The 18,688-nt window shown below is 47.6% G+C and overlaps 2 protein-coding genes across 3 annotated transcripts in view; one reads left to right on the top strand and one right to left on the bottom strand.

Moving 5' to 3' along the window:
- Window positions 1-2,763: 2,763 nt before the first annotated feature.
- Window positions 2,764-18,688, top strand: part of LOC103635777 (probable DNA helicase MCM8) — a 32,243-nt gene continuing 16,318 nt past the window's right edge. The window contains exons 1-5 of the mRNA XM_008658154.3: window positions 2,764-3,209; window positions 16,988-17,125; window positions 17,219-17,321; window positions 17,411-17,633; window positions 17,716-17,879. Coding sequence (XP_008656376.2) covers window positions 2,991-3,209; window positions 16,988-17,125; window positions 17,219-17,321; window positions 17,411-17,633; window positions 17,716-17,879 — 847 coding nt within the window. The 5' untranslated portion in view covers window positions 2,764-2,990. The remainder of the gene's footprint in view (window positions 3,210-16,987; window positions 17,126-17,218; window positions 17,322-17,410; window positions 17,634-17,715; window positions 17,880-18,688) is intronic.
- Window positions 5,936-9,093, bottom strand: LOC109939386 (uncharacterized). 2 transcript variants are annotated; one of them, XM_020542616.1, is made up of 3 exons: window positions 8,991-9,093; window positions 6,766-8,908; window positions 5,936-6,655 (listed from the first exon to the last, which is right to left on the bottom strand). In XM_020542616.1, the coding sequence occupies exons 2-3, from the start codon at window positions 8,839-8,841 to the stop codon at window positions 6,167-6,169; spliced, it is 2,565 nt and encodes an 854-aa protein (XP_020398205.1). In that variant the 5' UTR covers window positions 8,842-8,908; window positions 8,991-9,093; the 3' UTR covers window positions 5,936-6,166. The 2 variants fall into 2 exon arrangements, with proteins under 2 accessions (XP_020398205.1, XP_020398206.1); XM_020542617.2 differs by lacking the exon at window positions 8,991-9,093 and having other exon boundaries at window positions 5,943-6,655; window positions 6,766-6,884; window positions 6,966-8,984.

Genomic DNA, 18,688 nt, shown 5'->3' with positions numbered 1-18,688 from the left:
GTTTATCAGGGACTGCAGTTTCTCCTTTAGATTATTATCATTGTGCAATTTGTACAGCTCCTCGAGTTCGTAATCCCATGTTCTGGTTATGTGCCATCGGCAATTTCGGTGTTGTGTCTTGTTAAACACAATCCTTATTGCTTCCTTCATCGCTGCATCTTCATCTGTTTGTCAAAAATAAAAATCAGCAAAAAAAACCCCAATAGGTTTGCAATCAAGCAGTTTAAAATATTGCAATCATCTTCAAAGATACAGTTGCAACAACACAACAGTAATTATGTGACAAGCATTTTTTTGTAGCCAAAGCATACCTGTAAGAATCACAAAAGGCTGCTGACCACCCATGCAACTTTTAAAAGTCTCAAAAAGCCATTTGAATGTGTCTATTGTTTCATCCCGAAGAAGTGCTTGGCCAAAGGACACATTTTTCAAATTATTGCTGCAACCCACAAACATGGCCAACAACATATGCTTGTTGTTAGTCTTGTGTGTTGTGTCAAATGTGACTACATCCCCAAAATCCTTGTATTCTGCACGCTGACTTGCATGACACAAAAAAATGCTCCGAAACACATTTGTTTTTGGTTCAAAATCCACATCCCAGTAAAAGTATTCATTGTGTTTTTTGCACTCCCTGAAAAATTGGAACAGTTTATCCATGTCACCATCCCTCTCCTCCCTTGCTTGCTCAGCTTTCCTATACCATAAAAGAAAAAACAAATGAAGATGTTGTTGTCAATATATCGCACAAAGATATGATGTCAGTTCTTTTTATGACCTACTTGTTATGGACATCTTTCTCTGTGAACGACCAGTTTTGACGGCCTCCAAATAATTCTGACATTACATTCATTGCTGTTTGTGTTGGCACACCACTCTTTGACATGATTGCAAACATGTCATCCAATGCTGCCTCCCTCTGCTTATGAGAATGCATATATCTCACCATCCTTGGTGAGGGTTCAAGTTTGTGATTGTGTGCTTCTTGAACATGATGAAAATACCAAATATTGCGCTTCTTGTCCTCCTTCACCTTCACATAAGCAGGGCAACCAATTCTCATCGATGTCTTATTTGTCATAGGCTCCTCATTCTTTTGACCTGGCTTCAGAAACCCCTCACGGTTGCAAACCCAGTGTGTGGTTTCTTTACTAGTCCTTTTTGTCCTGACACTAAAACCAGCCAACTTTGCATAGTCAAGGTAAAAAAGGTAGACTTCTTCCTTTGTATCAAATGTTTGCTGCACCCTGGGGACAAACACATCAAGTATGTTTGCATCCTGCAGAACAACACGCAATCATGAGTTTTGCAATTAAAGGATACACCTAGTTGCAATCAACAAGCAACAAACGTTGCAACTCGAGCACAAACACACCATGCAATTGTAATCAGTGAGTAAAAACAGAGACTCAAGTTTGCAATTAGAGGATACACCTAGTTGCAATCAACAAGCAACAAACGTTGCAACTGGAGCACAAACACACCATGCAATTGTAATCAGTGAGTAAAAACAGAGACTCAAGTTTGCAATTAGAGGATACACCTAGTTGCAATCAACAAGCAACAAACATTGCAACTGGAGCACAAACACACCATGCAATTGTAATCAATGAGTAAAAACAGAGACTCAAGTTTGTAACAAACGATGCAACAGAAAATCAACAAACCACGCACGGTGGAGCAACAATTTTTGATTGTTTTTTTTCTTACCGGATGGAACAGCTGGGCTGCATCAGGAGTGACCAGCGATCCAGGTGGAATTGAAGGCGGTGGCGTCAGCAACGTCTTGTGATGCAAGGGATCACCTGATCCTCCGCGTACACCCGCTCCCATTGTCGCAATCGGAGACGGCAATATCGGATCAGCACCTCCAGCCACAACAATCGCCAAGGAATTAGGGGAGGAGCATCGAGGCGATTCAAGGTGCGGCAGCGACGGTGGGGCCATGGATCTAGGGTTAGAGGATCGGAGGAAGGAGGAGACGGCGGCGGCGCGGTGACAGGGATGCGCTCGGCGGCTGCGGAGGAGAGGGTGGCGCGGGGTCAGGGAGGCGCGCGGCGGCGGCGGGGGGCAGGGAGGCGCGGGAACAGGACAACCGAGGGCGCGTTGAGGCTTGATCGGGGTGTATTTATATATTACGCCTGGGTGCATTCAATATAGAGAATGCACCCAGGTGCATTTTAGTGCTGTATATATATATATATATATATATATATATATATAATATATATATATATATATATATATATATATATATATATATATATATATAAACCGTAGTGACCCATATATATTAAGGAGAATCTTAACGGGTCTCGACGAAAAAAGTCACTCCTACTCCTACATAAGGATTCGTCCCTATAGATCAATTATCTCATATACACACGACCAAGAAACCAATGAATAATTTTTTTAACCTTAGACTAAAATTCACTTCCAATAAAATGTGAACTCAGTAAGAGTGCTACTTAGGGTGTGTTTGGCATGGCTCTGCTCCACCCCAGAGCAGCTCTACTCTAAAACTCTGGGTGGAGCAGCTCTGCTCCAGAGTTTAGATTGTTTCTCATAACCAGTGGCAATGGCGGGTAAATAACTCAAAACTCCATGACTAGGTTGCTTTTTTGGAGTTTTCAGAGCAGCAAAAGAGGTACTCCAAAAAATTGTACTGCAGCTCCAAAAACTCCATAGAGTTTACAACTCTGGAGTTAGAGTGTTTGGCATGCTCTGGCCAGCTCCTCCTTGGAGTTTTGCTCTGGAGCCATGCCAAACAGGCCCTTAGAAGTAACCAAATCCGCTAAAGTCACTTTCGCCATGAGCGGAACACTGTGCCCCAGGTAGAGTTTTGATATGTGCCCATTATCAGACCGCTGGAAAATTTTCCTCGGCGGCTCGGTCCGCCCGCCGCCCCCTCGCGGCCTCGCCTCCGCGTCCGCGACGACTCGCCAGAGAGGCGAGGCTCTGGCCTCCGAGATCTCCGGTAAGGCGACGAAATGTACGCCGACACAATGAAGGGTCACCAACCCAAAGGGGACAAGGGCAATAGGGACGACTACACCTTCAGCTTCAGAAGGCTCGCGGATGTCTGGCCGACATACTTTCCCGAGGAGGCCGAGGTCGGGCTGTCAGAATCCGACCAGAAGGTCCGCCTCACCACCGCCCTGGCTGATTTCTTCTCCACGCCCGAGATGGCGGAAGTCCTTCGCTCACGGGTAAGTACGCGCGCTCCATCTCCTGTTTAGTTTAGTTTAGGTTAGCGCCTTTATCTTCTGTTTCATGTGTGGTTTAGTTGGTGGCATTCTGTGCTGGTTACTCGAGAAATAGTTGAGATTTCATCATTTTGGTTCTTATATGGACGGTGGTATTTGTTGCGGTAATGTGTACTGGTGAAGCGAGGAGGATTTTGTTAGAGCACCGTCTGTGGTCAGCTCTAAAGGTGAGGTGGTTTAGTAGTAATCTGATCATTACCTTGTATTGAGGGTACGGGCATAGATTAGCCTAAGGCTATTCTCAATGATAGTTTCATAGTGGTTTCATGCATATTTAATAGTGTGCCACATCAGCATTTTAGATGACATGACATAACATTGAAGATGAATGAGTTTCCATGTCAACCCATTTCTAAGGTCTTGGAAACCGTGTGAAATCTCCATTGAGAATGAATTGTTTCATCTTCACATATTTTACTAACTTTTATTGGTCATTTAGTTGTAGCATTTAATTGGTATGTTAGTTTATGAAATAGTGAAGTGGAATTTTGTATTGAGAGATATTGTTTTATTCTTAGTTTCATGGCACTTTTGATGATGTGACAGTGTTGGAAAGAGTGTTATGAAATTCCCATTGAGAATAGCCTAAGTGGTAGTAGTGGATTTACTGAGCTGTTATGACGTGTGGGCCAGTGATTGGCATGTAATCGCTATAAATACTGATCGGCCGTATGGGCCAAGACAACTAAGAAATAACAGAAAAAAGAAACAGAACCAAATCATACCTGAGTTATTCCTGTCCGTGGTTGCGACCTCGAGGAGAAGATCGTTTCGTACCTCCAGGAAGGTAGGAAGAGGTCGCCCACGTTGAAGATGAAGACCGATGCTGCTGAACCGTTCGTTGAGGCCACAAATGACATTGATGACGAGAGTGCGGTCGGGAACGGGCTCGCCAAGATCACCGAGGGCATCGACCATCCCTTTGAACTTACGGCAGTAGTCGGTGATGGAGAGGTCGCCTTAACAGAAGTTGTGAAACTCCGCGTCGAGGAAGAGGCCTCAGGTTTCCTGGTTCCCGAGAAACTGGGATTTGATGGCGAGCCAGGCGACGCGGGCAGAGGCATCGCGGGTGAGAAAGGCGTCGACAAGCTCGGTGGTGATGGTGCCGACGATCCAAGACTTGACGACGCAATCCATCCGCACCCAATCTGGAGAGAAGAGTGCATAGTCATCGCTGAGGACGTATCCTTCCAGAGAGAACTTGCCGACGATGAGCAAGAAGGCGTCGCGCCACCGGTGTAGAGGGTGGACGACACGTCGAGGAGGATGGGGATGATAGCCCTGATGTTCTAAACGACAACCGCCTGAGCGTGAAGATTGATCAGCGCAACAGCTTCATGGAGGAGAAGAGCATCACATGTGCAAGCGTCAGGAGCGACGTCGCAGAGGGTCGAGATGTCGTCGTTGTCGACCTCCTCGTCCAGAGGATCAGGAGCGGCACGGGCCTGGGCGGCTCGTGCGAGAGCGTCGCGGATGCGAGCGTCCATCGTGTCTCACTCCTTGGTGGCCTCGGCCGCCTCGCGTTCAGCCTCACGGGCGCGCGCAAGAGCGAGGTCACAAGTGTGAAGTCGAGCAACCCTTTCCTGCTGCGTGCGCTGAGCAGCCTCTGCCGCAGCAGTGTCGAGTTGGGCGTCGACTCCAGGGAGAGGAAGGGTTGGGGAAGGAAGCTAGTCGCCAGCCATGGACGACGCCCAGGTGCAACAGTCGTAGCAGCGCCGGTGGTGCGCTGGACAGACAAAAAGCAGCGTTGGGTGGGTGCCTTAGACAATGGAAGATGAGTAGGAATAGACCTAGACTCGTGATACCATGAAAGCAGATGAATTTTTGTGTATTGATGGATGAAATGAGGGTTAAAGGTTACATATATATAGAGAGGAGATCTGTGTGGTTTATGGAAGCAGAACCAATCATGATCTCCTCATATCTCTAGCTATAGAAACATAACCAATCATGATGTCCTCATATCTCTAACTTATAGGAACATAACCAATTATGATCCCATCATATCTCTACATATCTCTAGCTGTCCTAATCAGAACCAAACAGGATATAACTGTTCTTATGTGGCTGATTGGAACAGAGGGAGCGCCGGCCTGTAGGCCTGCCCACATGGCGCAGTCAGAACTACTAACAGTAGCGACCCTCGACTCAGGAACGTCGTCCCCGACCCGGATACGCTGGGTCATTTTTGTTACCACCGTGTAAAAATCTCTCCCAAGTAGCGTACCACGTTCTTCGACCCTGTTACTTGACCCTATCGATCTGGGAACTGTGACTATGGTAGATAGATCAATCTCTATTGGGCAAGGATCTCCGTTGGTTGGTGGTTAGAATCCTGCCTATATGGTTGGGATAGATGGAACGATCTCTATTAGGCAAGGATCTTCGTTGATTGGTTTTGTTTCTATAAACCCTTGGCTATCCTTGCCTACATACGTGTAACACCATATCTCCTACAATATATCGATAGCCTTTCTATCATGATATTAGAGCCATGGTTTAAAAGGCGGCTAGGCGGAACTAGGCGCCCAGCCACCGCCTGACCGCCTAGGCGACTTAGGCGGGCGCCTAGGCGACGCCTTAGTAGATGTACAAACAGCTGTGAGCTGTTACAAAATACCAAGCAACCAAACAGCTGTTACAGCTCATAAACTAGAAATCATCACAAATTCACAATAGCATAATAATGGATATGAAATAGCCACAAAGTAGTTTCTAAAGGAACAACAACAAGTCACAAAATTTAAAACAACACAATACCAAATGTCCAAATCTGAAATAGCCACATAGATAGTTTGTAATGGCATAATTAATAGTAACTAGCTGCAGTTAGTAATGCAGCAAATATGCTAAATTGCTAATGCAATCTAGCAATAGCTACTCTCCCTGTCTCTCGTCGCTCAAAAATCATCATCAAACTCTCCTGGGATATTGGGTGCCTCCCCTTCTTCACCATCATTGCCACCATTAGATTCATCTTCACAATCTGTGATTTCTGCATCGTCATGTGGAACATCTTCATCTTCATCTTCATCTTCCTCTTCAGCCTCTGACATGTTTTGTGCAGCAACAAAATTTCTTCTTGAATACACATTATGGGCCCTTCTTGGTAAGTTTCGGCCACGAAGTGCTTGCGATGCTCCAATGGCATTATCCACAAGGTCCCATGTAAGGTCACACTCACACCCACGCCCACCTTCAGGGACTACATGCAAAGAATCAGCCCACTCATTGTCCCAGTTGAAGTCCTCATGAACCAATGGATCAAAGTTTTTCCCCTTCTTCTGGCGTAGTTTTTGGAACCTAGCTTTCATCTTTCTGTTGTAGGAAATGAAGACAATAGAATTCAACCTCTTATGCAACAATCGGTTTCTTTTCTTTGTATGGATCTACAAAATAAGAAAAGAGAAAACACTTGGTCATTTAATCCCGAAATATTGGATACAAAAGTAGCCAAGTAGGTGGATGAGGACTTGAGGAGGCACACATAATAACTTACAAATTCAAAGGTACTCCAATTGCGTTCACAACCTGATGAAGACGCACAAAGACTCACCAAACGTCTAGCAAATCTCTGTAACTCAATAGCACGACCACCATACGAACGCCACCACTCAACTGCAATAACATCACAACAATTTAGCAAGCTACTAGCAACAACTAGTAAGTAGTAAACTAGTAACAGCCACAAACACTTACGTGGGGTCATAGTTTGTAGGTTATCTTTGGCCATCTTATTTGAAAAAGCTGTTCCTCTAAGAAACTCGTAATCCATTGCTTGAGAATTGATCTTGTCTCTAGTTTCCTCATCATCTACCATTCTTGCAAGCACATCAAGAAAGCAACCTCTTAGCTGACCAACAGTAGCATCATCATCATTTCTTATGAGAGGATGCAACTTTCCTGGGTTCAAATACATTGCAGCCCCATACAATGGGTGATCCATTTGTTTCTCCCAACGCCGTTCAATTATAGTTATGATTTTCTTGAGTAAAGTCTTCTTGCTTTGGACAGCAAAGCTTTGATTGATCTTTTCCTTTGCACATTTCATCAATGCTTGGACCTCTGGCATAGCTGGCCTCTCATCTCCATCTACCACCCTAAGTACAATAAGTAGTGGCCCCGAAGCTCTAAGGCAATCTTCTACTGAATTCCAAAACTGTGTGGAGAAGACAATGTTATACACATCCAATCCAGCACTAGTCTTTGACAATCTGTTATCAGTCCAAGCTGTGCTTGCAAATAAAGCCTTCAAAGCATCCTTGTGCTTGTACAAGCTCTTCAATGTGAGAAAGGAAGTAGCAAAACGAGTGGCTGCAGGCCTCACAAGATCAGCCCCACCAGTTTTCTCTCTCATGGCAGCAAGAATTCTCCCGTGTCGGTATATGAAAGTTGTCACACGCCTTGCACGTGCAATTGGTTTCTTGAATTCCTTCAAGTTTCCTATGTCCTCCAACATTAGGTCCAAGCAATGTGCAGCACATGGACTCCAAAATAAAGTAGGAATCCTCTCCATTAGAAGCTTGCCTGCAGCTTTGTAATTGGCACCATTATCAGTAACAACTTGTACAACCTTGTCTCTCCCAATCTCATCAACTTTTTTCTCAAGCAAATCAGCAAGCATGTATGCATCGTGTACTTCACTAGATGCATCAACGGACTCTAAAAAATAAGTGCCCTCTGGGCTGTTCACTAAGAAGTTAATGAGATGGCGTCCCCTCCTATCAGACCATCCATCAGACATGAGTGTGCAACCATAGTGTTTCCATGCACGCTCATGTTCCTCCCTCATTGTATTTGTTGTCTTCACAGCCTCTTGTAGCAATGGCTCGCCTAGTTGGTAAGGTGTTGGAGGCTTATACCCTGAACCAAACTGTGCTGTGGCCTCAATTGCAATCTGAAACTGCCTAGCTGCTGCGGCATTGAAAGGTACACCGCACTCATAGAAGAACAAAGCCCACTGCATGTCCACATAGTGTTTGTCCTCCTTGCTTTTTGCACTAGCCAAGATTGTGGGCTGATAAGAGCCTGAAAGTCTCTCATCCACCACCTCCTCTGGTGTTTTCCGCAACATCTCAACTACGGACTTGGCTGTCTTTTGCTGTGCTTTACTGTTTGCCTTAAATTGCAAGGTCGATTGTCTTTTTTTGGCTGCTGTACCAGAACTAGGCTGCACCTTGGATGCTTGAGACTCCACAGCAGATGTATCATTCGTCCCATCTGCTGCTGCCACCTCCACCACTTCATCATCTTCTTCATCTTCATCTAGAAACATTGGTCTTTTTCTCTTGTTTGCCTCCAAATAACTTGTCATCTCCTTCCTTATTCCACTGGTAGCCTTGGGACATAACTTTGCATCTCCATATGCCCCTGCCAAATGTTGCTTTAACCTCTTTATCCCTCCACTAACAACCTGGCCACATAGGGTGCATTCCACCTTATCTTTATTTTGAAGATCTGGCCAAAATCCATACTTCCACCCTGGATCAGTAGACTTCCGTGGCTTCCGGGTAGGATCGCTCTTCGGATCATACTCACCAGCCACAGAAGATGGAGCTTCATTTCGAGAAGACATTATGTTGTCGGCTTGTCGCTAGTCGCTGCAGTCTTGACACTTGACAGAAACCTACTCGTTGCGCAGTCTGAAACCAGGGGAAGCAGGGGAGGAGGGGATGAGAAACATCATTTTGAGGAGGGGAGGAGTAAGCAGGGAGTAGGACTTACCAGCAGCAGCAGCTAGCACTGCGGCAAGGAGCAGGGAGCCGCAACCACGCGCAGAGAGCAGCAGCCGCGCGCTGGTAGCAGGGAGCCGCGCGCTGGGAGCACGCAGCAGCCGCGCGCGCGCAGGGAGAACGCAGCAGCCGCCGCGCGCAGAGCAGCCGCCGCGCGCAGGGAGAGAGGAGCAGCCGCCGCGCGCAGGGAGAGAGGAGCAGCAGGGAGAGAGCGCAGAGAGATTTGCGCGCGAAGGAGCAGCCGCGGCGCCGCGCACGCACAAAGTATTTTTGCCGCGCGCGCACAGTGGAACAGGCCCAAAACAAAACGCGCGCCTAGCCGCCAAAACCCTGAAGCCCAAAACGAGAAACCCTAGAGGATAAGGCGTCGCCCAGGGAGGAAAAGGCGTCGCCCAGACGCCTACGACGCCAAGGCGGACGCCTACCTCGCCAAGGCGGACGCCATACACGGTTTCCTCTGGGCGGCGCCGACGCCTAGAAGATTTCCCCGCCTGGACGCCTAGGCGTCGCCTAGGCGACGCCTAGGCGACGACTTTTAAACCATGATTAGAGCCATTGCCAATGGTGTTGCAGAAGCGTGTTGGCTGCACTAACTTCTCTAGGAACTCCATAGTCTATTGATTAAAAGCACCCTAGTCTATTCTCTATTGCGATAATTCGAGTGCGGTCTACCTCTCGACTAACCCAGTTCAACATCAACACATAAAACATGTTGAGATTGGTCGCCACTTCGTCCGCGAGTGAGTTCCCATCGACAATGTTCAAGTTCTTCACGTCTCGACGACCTTCTAGTTCGTTGATAGCTTCACATAGGGGCTGCCCTCCATGGTGTTCTTGGAGTTCCGTTCTAGTCTAGCTGACCTTTAGACAAAGGAGGGATTGTTTTTCTCTTTGTACCACTCTCACAGTCCCATGGGGTGCTTAGACTGCAGGGGGTGTTAGAATACTGCCTATATGGCTAGGATAGATAGATCGATCTCAATTAGGTAAGGATCTGCATTGATTGATTTTGTTTATATAAATCCTCGACTATCCTTGGCTGTATATGTGTAACATCATATCTTCTACAATATATCGATAGCCTTTCTATCACTAACCTGTTTGTAGGATTGTATTTTATAGAGTACATCACAACAGAGATGCCTTCTGTTTTTAAAGTAAATGCTTCTTTGCAGTTTTGTGATAGTGCTGTAGACAATATAACCGTCTCAAAGTCAGCCTCAATAATATCTCTTATAAAGTAACAGATCAAGTATTCCTTTGGAATTTTCTATTTCTTAAAGCATGAGAGCATAAGAGCCTCTTTTTTTTTCTCGAACACGCAGGAGATCTGCGTATCATTCCATTAATAGATAGATAGAAGAAGGTACAACACACGCACACACACACGCCGCACACATCATACCAACAGACGCACCACACCCATCACAAGACACAACATACCAACCAACGCAACATCACCACCACACTTAACCACGCTGGACATGATACAAGACTATCCCCCCGGATCAAGCATAAGCGCAAGAGTTGAAAGCAGGTTCAACCCTTTCGCCCCGGCATTACACCACATCTTGAGCTCATCGCCAGCGAGGGTGAGAGTATTCTCAAGGCTCGGCGACCGCCCATTGAACACACAGTCGTTGCGATGACGCCAAAGGCTCCAAGCGCCAAGGATAACTATAGAATTGAAACCTGATTGGAGATCACGGGGAAGCTTCTCCACAGCCCTGCTCCACCAGTCATCTAGGCTGCAAAAGGCGTTGTCCGGTGAAAGATTAGGCAATCCAGACCTGCTCAACAAGAAGTACCGGAACTGTCTTGCAAAGACGCAAGAGATGAGAAGATGTTGTATTGTTTCCTCTTCTTGGTCACAAAGAGGACACGCACTGGGATGGAGAAGTCCTCTTTTAGCAAGACGGTCCGCGGTCCAGCATCTATTGTGCAAGACAAGCCAAAGAAAGAATCTGCACTTTGGAGGTGCCCAAGTCTCCCAAACACGCTCAAATGCACCAAAAGAAGTGGAACCTAGAAATAACATATCATATGCCGACTTTGCAGAGTATTGACCTGTCGGGGAAAATTTCCAGATATGCTTGTCTGGCACACCATCACTAAGGGAGAAATCTGCAATGACTTCACTAAGAGTTAAAAAATCAGAGAGGACAGCCCAAGTGATGGTGCCTCTCAGGTCCCGAATCCAAGCCATCTCCATGATACCTTCTGCCACCGTTCTCCTATTGGCAATCCTGGCTGGGACGAGGGCGAAAATATGAGGGGTAAGGTCCTCAACACTCAGCCCCATCAACCATCTGTCCCTCCAAAACAAGGTGTTACGACCATCACCAACTTCAGTAGTCAAAGCTGTAGAGAGAATAGATTTCAGAGTGCTGGAACTCTGGAGAGGTAAGTCAGCCCAAGACTTCGAGGGATCTGTTTTTTTCCAACCACAACCATCTAACTCGAAGGGCCCAATTCAGCCTTTGCAAATCTGAGATGCCAAGCCCACCAAGCTCCTTTGGGCGTGCCACTTTGCCCCAAGCAACTAAGCAGTGGCCACCGAGCACATCCTTTCGACCTTTCCAAATAAAGCCACGTCTAATCTTGTCAATAGCTTTGATAGCCCACTTAGGTAAATCCAAAGCCATGGCGTGATATATAACTGTTGCCGTGAGCACATGCTGCACCTGGATAGCTCTGCCAGCACGAGACATCAAGTCGACCCTCCAATTAGGTAAGAGGTCCGCAAGCCTATCGATAAGTGGCTGCAGCTGCTCCTTGGTTAACTTCCTGAGAGAAAGAGGTAGCCCGAGATATTTAAGAGGGAACATTTCAACTTTGCAAGGAAAAATCTGAGTTACTATTTCCATGTCAACCGGAGAGCAGTGAATGGGGGCCATACTGCTTTTGTGAACATTGGTTTTTAACCCCGAGGCATCCCCAAACAGCTCCAATATCCTGGTTACCAAGTACAGATCACTAGCAGCCGGTCTCAAGAATATCACCACATCATCAGCATAGAGCGATATTCGGTGCTGAATGGAGCGTGTTGAGAGGGGTTGGAGCATGCCCTCATCAGCAGCTTTGACAATTAGGCCATTGAGAACATCCATAACGATGATGAAAAGAAGAGGGGACAACGAGTCCCCCTGCCGCAGGCCCCTCTTGTGTTGAATGTATTCCCCAGGCATTCCATTAAGCATAATTTGGGTAGAAGAGGTCATAAGCAGCCCACTAATCACATCTCTCCATATGGGGCCGAATCCAACTTTTTCCAACACTTCAAGAAGGAAGGACCAAGATACCGAATCGAAGGCCTTGGAAATGTCCAGCTTGAGAAGAATTCTGGGCTGTTTTTGAGCGTGCAGCAATCTTGCAGTCTGCTGAACTAACATGAAATTGTCTTGGATGAATCTGCCCTTGATAAACGCACTTTGGTTCTTAGAAATCAACTTGTCCATATAACCACTAAGTCTGTTTGCCATGACCTTCGTGATTAACTTAGCGAAGCTATGGATCAAGCTAATAGGCCGAAAGTCCTTGGCAAGGATGGCATCCTCTTTCTTAGGTAACAGAGTGATGAAGGCTGTGTTGAGATATCTGAAATTCCGAAAATCCTTGTTCCAAACAGTCAAGATAGCAGCCATAATTTCTTTTTTGATGATTGACCAGCAAGCCTTATAGAAACGGCCTGTGAACCCATCAGGTCCCGGGGCTTTGTCCGGAGGGAGCTGTTTGATGGTATTCCACACCTCCTCCTCAGAGAATTGTTGTTCGAGCCCCTGAAGGTCAATGTGCTGCAGTCCTATGGTGTCAAGGTTGACAGATCTGGACCTTTGCTGCCCTGTACCAATTAAATCAGAATAAAAGGACCGAAACACCTCAGCCTTATCACTGTGACTGGTCACAAGCTGCTCTCCGTCATGAATTTTGGCTATGAAATTTTTCCTTTTCCGATAACGAGACCAAGAGTAGAAGAGCTTTGTATTAGCATCACCATCTTTGAGCCAGACAATTCTTGATCTAGTCCTAGCCATCGAGCGGATCAAGGAGGCAAGAGCCAGAGAGCATTTCTTCAAGCGCCCAAGCAGCCATGTCTCCAAAACATTAAGAATTCTGCTCTCTTTTGCCACTTCAAGCTGCAGCAAAATTTCTCGGGCAAGCTCAAGTTGCAGTTTGAAATTCCCAACCTTTCTGTCACTCCAGCTTTGCAGCCCTTTTGTCGTCGCTTTGAATTTTAGGGAAAGGGTCTTGAGGGGACAAGAGGACTGCTGAACAGAACCCCAAGCATTAGTAACCGCTTCCAGAAAGCCATCAAATCTGGGCCAAAAGGATTCAAAATGAAATCTCTGTTTCCCCGTGTGGTTGTCCTTCAATCCCAACAGGAGAGGGCAATGGTCTGAATCCTCTGAAGCTGAGCTTTGCAGCAGATAATTGGGGAATTTTTCCTCCCAATCCGAAGAGCAAAAAACCCGGTCCAGCCTGACTTGCACATTATTAGCGCCAGACCACGTATACTTCCTGCCTAAAAGGTCAATGTCTTTGATGCTTAAATCATTGATGCACCTTCTGAACCTCCCCATCATGGCCCGATTGATATTAAGGTTGTTTTTGTCTTCATCTCTGAAAATGAGATTAAAATCACCCCCAAGGAGCCAAGGCCCGGCGCAAGCAGCTCTGATTTCTCTCAGTTCATTCATAAAGGCAATTTTTCTGTCATGTCCTTGAGGTCCATACACGCAGGTAAGCCACCAAGCCTCGCCGTCAGCAGGGTTGAATTTTACTGAAACACTGAAGGAGTCCACTCGAGAGGCAACAATTCTCCCCAATTTTGCTCTCCAAGTGATCAGCACCCCACCACTAGCCCCAACCGAGGGGAGGCAAACAAAATTATTGTCAAAATCAGCTCCCAACATTGACAGAACAGTGCGACGATCACAATTAACCAACTTTGTTTCTTGTAAACAGACTACATCAGCTCTAAATAAATTAACCAAACTCCTTACAACATCTTGTCTTGCGGCGGAGTTGAGACCGCGGACATTCCAGAATAAGACTAGGGAAGGATCCATAGGAAAACAGTTGTAATAAAAGACGACCGCGGGCTGCAATCAGCAGACCAGAGTGACTGTCCCAGGGGGAACAGCCTCACCTTCGTCATCCGGCACCACCCATCCAAAGAGATTAGCGAGAGCCTCCACTTGGGCACGAGACAAGGGTGCTTGGAAGAGCTTCGCATATGCATCCAGATTTTGTTGGCTGAGATGTTCACTATCTGACTCCACAAGGATGGACTTCATGATTGTCCTTCTGGCTTTGGGAATATGCCGAATTTGCTCCACTCCCAGCCCCGCAACGCGCCTACTCCGGCGAATCGCGTCCGGAGGGGGATTGGGATGCCTTCGTCGTCGGCCTTCAGTCACTGTCTTCGGAAGTGGAAGAACGGCGCCAACAGCTTTAGAAACCCGACTAAGAAAATTCTGCTGTCCTGGCGACCCATGTGACACCTCATGCGGGGGCGGCCCAAGCGGAAGGGGCGACACAGCCACCCCAGCAGTTGGGGCAGGAGGCAAGGCGCCCAGGCTGCTCTCTGCACCCCGGTCTCCAGAAGACCAAGGAGGAGGTGCGGCGCCCTCAGGGGTCTTCTGGGCGCGCCGCCGCCGTCTGAAGAACGCGATAGGCGGATTCCTGAACTTTGCTAGTTTAGTAGCGGTCTTCAACAACAGTCTGCGTCTCCCTCCGGTGGAATGGCACGTGCTGGAAGCGGCCAACGGGGTCATGGGGATTACTTCATCGCAGCCCCCCTCGCGCCGCAGCAGCACATCCCCAGCCGCTAGACAGAGAGCCCCATCCGGCGCAGGAGCCGGAGGAATCCCTACTCTGCTGCACACCACTGCATCAAGCAGGTCACAGGGCTGGCTGCTCCGGGCCTCTGTATCAACCAGAACCCAAGGCTGGCTCAATTCCCTGGGGGAATCCGAGCGCCTCAAAGGTCCCAATCGGTCATGCACCGGCCGCCGCTGATTGTGGGTCATTATGTCGGGGTCTTCAAAGGCTGCAGCATGTTGAGTGGGTGGAGGGTTGTCACCACATCTTCTAAGTGAAGGGGGGGTATCAGGTTTGTCCTGATCACCAGCACCAACTGGCGGCTGTGGAGCGCCAGGTATGAGATTCAAATCAACAGGGCCCCAACGAATTTGCACCGGATACACCAGAGCCTTCTTCCCTTCAGCAGCAGAAGCCTGGTCTGGTTCAGTGATCCAGAGGTCCTTCTTAGATGGGATATGTTCAGGATCACAACACCAAGCAAGGCATCGAAAGACTTCCAGATTCCTGATTTCCAGCGTGTCGGGCAGAACCTGGGAAATGCAAGCATGGGGGTTGATCAAATGTTGCACCACCGAAGTCTCCCACGCGTGCAACGGCAGACCTCTGATCTCAAGTTCCACGAGATGCTTCAAGGAATTACCAACAGCACCCCCGAACCTCGTCCAACGCCTAGAGGAGAGCATGAAGTTTTCTTCTCTGATGATATGGAAGCGATCCACCAGCGTGTCGAGCTGCACATGGTTGGGTAAGACAGCCAAGAAGCTGGACTGGGAGAACTGACGGAGAACCAATCCTCCCACCTCCATTTCCAGCCGTGGGGCCAAAACCAACGCGATCTCGTCAGCGCTGACGTCTCTAGAGCTAACCACTGTGATCACCACAGCCGTCTTGAGATTATCTTCCGCAATAGACATCTGAACCGACCAATCAATAACACAAGCAGTCTCATCACTCGCCGGAAGCGTCTGCTCGGGAGGAGGTGGAGCCGAAATCTCCAAAGCCGGCTTATCTTCACGCTCCTTGCGCTTCTTCTTCCTCCACCGTTTGCGCCTGGAGCTGGCAGGGCCGCCATTACCCTGTGCAGCCGAGACGCCCAGCATGTTGCCCACCGGGACAGAAGGGACGACCGGAATGGCTTCTGGTGGAGCAATACGCTGCCAAACCGGACGACGCCCTGCCGGTCGTTGGACCCTTCCCTGTACCGCCGGTGAAAGCCGCTCCCAGACCGACTTCACAGGTCTAGGACACCCGAGCCTCCTCCACACCGAAGCCTTGGGGCAGGATGAGGACTTGTGGCCAAGCGCAGAACAGAGGAAACACCGAGGTTCGCTGCCGCAGTCTGCAGCCCGGTGATCGCAGCCCAAGCAGTTGAAGCAACGCCCAACAAGATCAGCCGGGACCCGGCCCGGGAGCCACAGAGCCTTCAGCCGGCGACTTCTACCCTTCTTGGACTCCACCGTCGTCCATCCATGGTCAGATAATCCTGGAGCTGGGCGGATTGCCGGTGTGGGTTGAGTGGCCTGCCTGGGGCTCCGCCGTTTTGTAGACAGGGGGTGCGGCTGACGGTACACCATTCCCAGCGCCGAGGACTTTCCAGCTGCCGGGACAGACCCTTGGGCTGCCACACGGCCGGGCAGCGAAGGGTTCGCTGTTCTCACCAGCACATCCTTGAAGGAAGGCCGGGAGTCGAACGACGTCGCGCCATCCGAAGAAGCCGGACTGAGATCACCCCACCGAACGGACTTGGAGCGCCCCTTGGTTGCATGGGACACAGGAGGAGACAAGGAGGGGATGGAAGCCGACGCGCCAGGGCTAGAGGAAGCTGCGGCGACAGCAGCCTGGGAGTTGGCCGCCGGCCCCGGAGTGGGAACCGGCGCTTGCTGGTGCTGGGGAGGGGAAGGGGCGTCGGGAGCCGAAGGGGCGGGAGAGGCGGGAGAGACGAGAGCCATCAGAGAGGAATTACCTGGCGCATAAGAGCCTCTAGAACAATTAATGGATGTCTGCCTTACCTTTATGTTTTTTATGTGTATATTATTTCAGAACTCTGCAGAAGTTTTTTTTCCTAGGATGTACAGTTTATTGTATGATCATAGTGAAAAAGTACATACGGTATATGCAGGAACTCACCCCGCTTGTCTCATGTGCTTACTTCTATATGCACAGGTTGAAGATGATGGCAACGACATCTTGTGTCTTCCAATTGATTTCCAGCAGCTTCAGGAGTTACGCATGTTTATTGAAGATAAACTCAATGAGTCCCCAAAAGAAGCCTTGCTTTGCATGGGAGTTGCAGCTCATCTGGTTGATGTCTATTCATCTTATAATTTAGTAGTATGATAGGGACCACATGCCACTTCCATTCAATGTATGCTTATATTTTTTATATTTTTTCAGGCTCTGTGCTCGGACAAGGACAACAAAAGGAACAAGATAAATATCAGGCTTTACAACACGGGAGCAGCTATTGCATTAAAGAAACTAAAAGCAGCCTTTATTAGTAAATCCCTTCCTGTCATTATTCATGTGTTTTTATTTTATCAGTGCGCATATAATTACTGATGTGTGGACTTTTGTTTGTATTGGTAGAGAAACTTGTCACAGTGCGTGGTACTGTGCTCAAAGTCAGCACTGTAAAACCTCTTGTTTTGTGGTTGAAATTCCGATGCATGAAGTGCCGTAAAGAAATACCCCGTGTGTTTTGTGATGGAAAATTTTCTCCTCCAATGTCCTGTACCATCCAGGGATGCAAGAGCAGAAGCTTTATCCCAGATAGATCTAGTGCACAGCTGATGGATTTTCAAAAAATAAGGCAAGGGACGAGTGAACTCATCTGAGCTTTCCTCCAATTATATTGTGCTAAAAGCTTTTCTTTTCTTTATGTTTCCATCCAGAATACAGGAGCTTGCAAGCGCTGACAACCATGAAGAAGGCCGAGTGCCACGCACAGTGGAGTGTGAGCTTACAGAAGATCTCGTTGATTGTTGCATCCCTGGAGAAATTGTAACGGTAACTGCAATTGTGAAAGTGCTCAACAACCATATGGATGTTGGTGGAGGTAGATACAAAGTGGCTACAACAGTGCTATTTTCTTAATTTTCCTTGTGAGAGATTTCACTAATTGTTCCAACAATAAATTTATTTGTCAAAAGTTGTTCGTCTGTTTTAGATCCTTGGGTTATCTATGCGACTATGCCACATCTAGAGTAATATATATAGCATTGTCAACCTTTTGTTTATTTGTTCATTTATTTGGAAGTTTAGCTCTGGTGCGGCTGCGCTATGGATGATGGGGCATAAGTAGGTTTTTTTTTTCGAAAACGCAGGAGAGCTGCGTATCATTATATTAAGAGGAAAAAAGGTGAGGATAAGAAACCTCATACAAGCCAAACTAACCCACACACCCACACACACTCAAGGATAGCTAGAAGTACAATGAAATTATGACCAACTGCCCTCATGACCAAGAAAGAAGGACGCCGATTAGTGCGTTGGAGCGGAAAGGATGCTATCTAATCCACTGGCTCCAGCCCTACACCAATTGTGAGACTCCTCCTTGACCCACTTGATGACCATGGTAGAACAAGGCTGCTCCCCATTGAAGACACAACGGTTGCGGTGATTCCAAATGGCCCAAGCCCCAAGAATGATCAAAGAATTGAGGCCCTTTAACAGCCCCTTATATGTTGGAGGGGCATAAGTAGGTCATTAGAAATATTATAGTGTGATGCTTATTACTCTACAGAAACCTATATGTATTTGTCAACAAAATGACATCTCTATTAGCTCGTTTTGCTAAAACATTCCCTATTTCCTGGGTTCCATTATTTCTTGTAGTTTCTTGAATTTGAGACTGAAGAATATTGA

Source organism: Zea mays, chromosome 8 (genome assembly GCF_902167145.1).
Source record: "Zea mays cultivar B73 chromosome 8, Zm-B73-REFERENCE-NAM-5.0, whole genome shotgun sequence".
Lineage (NCBI taxonomy): Eukaryota > Viridiplantae > Streptophyta > Magnoliopsida > Poales > Poaceae > Zea > Zea mays.
Note: the sequence above shows the minus strand (reverse complement) of the source record. Positions and strands in the feature narration are given on the sequence as shown.